The 4,424-nt window shown below is 44.6% G+C and overlaps 1 protein-coding gene across 2 annotated transcripts; it reads left to right on the forward strand.

Moving 5' to 3' along the window:
• Positions 1-1,301: 1,301 nt before the first annotated feature.
• On the forward strand, positions 1,302-4,040 carry LOC311355499 (ferritin, heavy subunit). Of its 2 annotated transcripts, none has more exons than XM_084475252.1 (5): positions 1,302-1,436; positions 2,021-2,124; positions 2,526-2,672; positions 3,064-3,189; positions 3,334-4,040. In XM_084475252.1, exons 2-5 carry the CDS (start codon positions 2,023-2,025, stop codon positions 3,481-3,483), a joined length of 525 nt encoding a protein of 174 aa, XP_084331378.1. In that variant the 5' UTR covers positions 1,302-1,436; positions 2,021-2,022; the 3' UTR covers positions 3,484-4,040. The 2 variants fall into 2 exon arrangements, with proteins under 2 accessions (XP_084331378.1, XP_084331379.1); XM_084475253.1 differs by lacking the exon at positions 1,302-1,436 and adding an exon at positions 1,481-1,560.
• The last annotated feature ends 384 nt before the right edge of the window (positions 4,041-4,424 follow it).

The raw sequence follows: 4,424 nt of genomic DNA on the forward strand, positions 1-4,424 counted from the left end.
ACCTAGAGGTCCACTGGGGTTTAGCGGAAGGGGCGGGACTTACCAGCTCTATACAGTAGGGCCGAGCTCCGTGATTGACCAACGACGTGCGTCGCGACGTGTCGCATTGGTCGCTGCGGTCGCTGGCTGCCTTGGTCGGTCAAACTCTCTGGGCGGTCGTTAATCAGTTAAATATCTAAGCTACATGTGATTGTATGTACGTTTTTATTATACTGACGCACGTATATTTATTCTGTTCAATGAGACGTTAACTGATAACATAGGCTTTTGGTTGTGAAAGCAGTGGCTGGCTGCCACAGCCCCAGGTCGCTCATTCAGCCATACCTCTGGTTGGTTGCGACCTATTTGCCGCCAAAAGGGTCGCAAAGCTTTTATGGTCGCGACTTAGTCGGTCAGCCTGCCAGAGCCAGCAGCCAGCCACAGCCAGCGGCCAGCAATGGCTGTCGTCGCAGCCAGCCAGCCGACACCAGCCAAGCGTCGCAGCCCGTCATTACGTCGTATAATTATCATACTATCGTACTAAATCATACTAAAATGTTAAAATGAAAGACGTCGATTGCGTCAATAAGTTTGATTAAAAGAGCAAAAATAAATCACACTGAGGAGAGAATAGAACTAGCAACTTATTGATTACCGACCTAGCGTCACTACGGCTTGTACCACTGAGGAATTTGGGAATCGTTTAATTGGCATCTACTGAACTTATATTGAACTATATTACGCTGTAACTGAGAACTTTGTACATAATATATCTTATTAGGCTTATGACATTTAACAAAACACATAGGCTATATATATATAATACATTATCTGAATACGCCGCAAATGACAACTAATATATTTTATTGATACTGATAAAGCCACGACTACATAACTTTAAATTGTAGGCCTACTTCAATAGAAAAATATTAAAATAATAGCAATAAAGAGTTGTAGGTAGCTTTCGCCAGAGATCATGGCTTTCTGGTAGTTCTACTGTGCAAAAAACGTTAATACGTCGCACGAGTGACCAGTCGTTGGTCACGGAGCTAGGCCTTCCTCTAGAAATACATGTCTGAAAGCGTTATTCACGCACACAAATTAGTTTTACGATGGAATATTAACTGGTAACGAAAAGGGGAACAATGCGTAACTCCGCCCGTTTAATTTTTTAGCTTCCGATCTCCGTAGAGTCCGTACAGTAGAAGTTCTGCTATTAAAGATGAATTCTGAATCCGTGATAGGCCTAAGTAAATAAACATGTTTGTCTTGTTTACACGTCTCCGCTCCAGCAGACGGCGCTACACCTCCGCTGAGCACATAAAAACTGCAAGCCCCGTTAGCTCCAGCATGTAATCGGTCATAAACAAACATCTCATACTGCCTCGCAAACACACCAAACAGAACAACCTTATGCAACCACGTTTTCCTGGTTAAGCGGATCAGACAATACGCTGGTAAGTCCTACTTTCAATTCCTCAATATCTGCGGTTGATGTTTCAGGGGACGAGTATAAGTATTAGTACATTGGGTACAAATGTAAACAGTAAGGAGGACGCGGTCCTATCTGACGTGTCTAAGGTGAGGTCAATTAAATGTGAGTGGTGAGTAGTTTGAAGCTGGTCATATTATGGTTGCAGTTAGCTGCGTGTGCAGAAGTTCGTCACCGCAAGACGCACGCTGGCTGCTTATTAACACTGTAGGTGCTTATTATGACCTCAGGTAGCCATTATAGTCACTTTAGGTGCTCGTTATCTCTAGATATTCACCTATAAGAGTCGGTGCACAGAGCCTTGCTCTCCACTTCGCCTCCGCTGGACTAAAACACAAAGATACATTGATCATAACTGGTACTCCTACCGAACGGAAGGTATTTTACGGAATACTTACTATTTAAATGATTTAATATAACATTATAGCGATGTTAAGTGTGGAAGGTAAGTGTAAATAGAGTTATTGAGCATTATTTCGTGTTATCGTTTTTTCCATTGGGTCTTGAGTGTATCCAAGTGACTTTAGTGTTGGTGTTTGTGTCTCTTAGCGATGCATTCCGCGGTGAAACAGAACTATCATTTGGACACCGAAGCAGACCTCAACAAGCTGGTCAATGTCAAGCTGGCCGCGTCCTACACCTACCTGGCCCTGGTGTGTGTGTGTGTGTGTGTGTGTGTGTGTGTGTGTGTGTGTGTTGCACGTGTTTGTATTTTATACATGTATGTATATGAATGAATGTGTTGCACATGTTTGTATTTTATACATGTATGAATGAATGTGTTGCACATGTTTGTATTTTATACATGTATGAATGAATGTGTTGCACATGTTTGTATTTTATACATGTATGAATGAATGTGTTGCACATGTTTGTATTTTATACATGTATGTATATGAATGAATGTGTTGCACATGTTTGTGTTTTATACATGTTTGTATATGAATGAATGTGTTGCACATGTTTGTATTATATACGTGTGTGTGTGTGTGTGTGTGATATTTTGAAACATGAGTGTGTATTTTATAGTATTGTATATATTATGTTTGTGCAGGGTATGTATTTTGACCGTGACGACATAGCCTTGCCGAAGTTCTCCCAGTACTTCATGGAGCGCTCCTCTAAGGAGCAGGAGCAGGCAGAGCAGCTCCTCCAGTACCAGAACATGAGGGGTGGGCGCGTGGTGCTGCAGACCATCTCTGTGAGTCCCCGCTGGCAGGAGAACACATTACCTCCACATAAACACTTTTCTGCGTTTATGTTCCACATGTATTCGACGCATGTTTAGCATGCTGTTACATTGAACATGTTAAACTATCATGTGTGTATGGATGCACTAGACAATATTCACTAAATAACAGGATGGTTTTGTTAATTTAAGTTGCATTATACAGAACGATGGATAACAGTCTTGTGTAGATTCTGTGAGTGGTGTACTAGAGATGTGTTTGTTTTACTAGAGGTGCGTTATACCAGAGTGTGTGTGTGTGTGTGTGTGTGTGTGTGTGTGTGTGTGTGTGTGTGTGTGTGTGTGTGTGTGTGTGTGTGTGTGTGTGTGTGTGTGTGTGTGTGTGTGTGTGTGTGTGTTGTAGAAGCCCAGCAAAGAGGACTGGAAAGGAGGTCTGGACGCTCTGACCTTCTCCCTGGACTACCAGAAGACCCTGAACAGCTGCGTTCTGGACCTCCACCGCCGGGCTGACGGACACAAAGACCCACACGTAGGTTATGCTGTTGCAGTGCTCAAATATGTTGTCACACGTATGTTGTATAATGTGTGGAATCAGTGCACATAATCCTCTCCCTGCGTGCGTCTCATGATGTGTCCGCCCCCCCCCCCCCCCTGCCCCCACCCTTCTGTACAGCTGTGTGACTTCCTGGAGACGCACTTCCTGCCCGACAGCCATGTGGTCATTAAGCAGCTGGGAGACTACATGGGCAGCCTGGGGCGTCTCTGCAGCACCGAGGGACAGGCTGGGATGGGCGAGTACCTGTTCGACAAACACACCCTGTAGGGGACCGGCTGACCGCCATCATGTTCCCCCAAAACCGCCTCCTCCGTTACTGTGACGACCACAACCTCATGTTCCCCCTCCTGCCTCCTCCGTTAAGATAATGACCACAACTTCACTCTGTCGCTCTCATTCCCACACTCCTGTTACTGTGACAACCACAACATCATGTTTCCCCCCCCCACCCTCCTCCCTCTCGTTTACTATGACAACAACATCATGTTCCTCCTCCCTCTCTGTTACTATGACAACCATAACCTCACACTACATAGGTCCCAGTCCTAATTTTACTATGACAACCTAACTCTTGAGGTCCCACAACCCTCTATTACTGTGTCAACAACAAATTACCCCCCCCCCCCCCCCCCCCCCCAAGCCCATCTGTTACCATGACGAACAAAACATCCTCAGCCCGTCTCTGTGGCAACAGAAATCTGGATAAGGAACTAAATGATCTCTCCGGTCTGTATTTTCCATTGGATATGCTAACTCATCAGGTGCACCAGCATGGTTAGGTCTCCCTTACTGAGCAATAAAATCAGAATCATTTTGGATTACATTCTTAACCGTGTCTCTGTGTCCCTTATTTGTCTCTGTGTACCAGTGTAAGTTCTACAATCTAGTGTCCACATACAGAACATCAGTGATAAGAGGACCTGCTGAACATCAGTTCACAGTTGGACTTTGAGTCTAGAAGCTGCTGACTCACTGTCTGTCTGGGTTGTAATCTTTACCTCCTATGGTTGAGAACACCAGGCCTGCCACTTAGTGGATGTTACAGAGACGCTCCGCTGGGTGCTCCGTCAGCATTATTACACGTTCTGGGACTCGCCAGCAGAACATGCAGTACCTTTATCAAAACACACACTACCCTATCAATAAACACTACCATGTCAAAATACAAACAGGTCAATATCAAGATACACTCCCTTAATAAATGCACT

Source organism: Micromesistius poutassou (genome assembly GCF_964030765.1).
Source record: "Micromesistius poutassou genome assembly, chromosome: 11".
NCBI classification, from domain to species: domain Eukaryota; kingdom Metazoa; phylum Chordata; class Actinopteri; order Gadiformes; family Gadidae; genus Micromesistius; species Micromesistius poutassou.

What these genes read in the sequence shown, in the direction of transcription:
- LOC311355499 (XM_084475252.1), top strand. Translation starts at nt 2,023, where the DNA reads ATGCATTCCGCGGTGAAACAGAACTATCATTTGGACACCGAAGCAGAC. An exon ending in CCTACACCTACCTGGCCCTG is followed by an intron (nt 2,125 to 2,525) that starts GTGTGTGTGTGT and finishes ATGTTTGTGCAG; the next exon opens with GGTATGTATTTTGACCGTGA. An exon ending in TGGTGCTGCAGACCATCTCT is followed by an intron (nt 2,673 to 3,063) that starts GTGAGTCCCCGC and finishes TGTGTGTTGTAG; the next exon opens with AAGCCCAGCAAAGAGGACTG.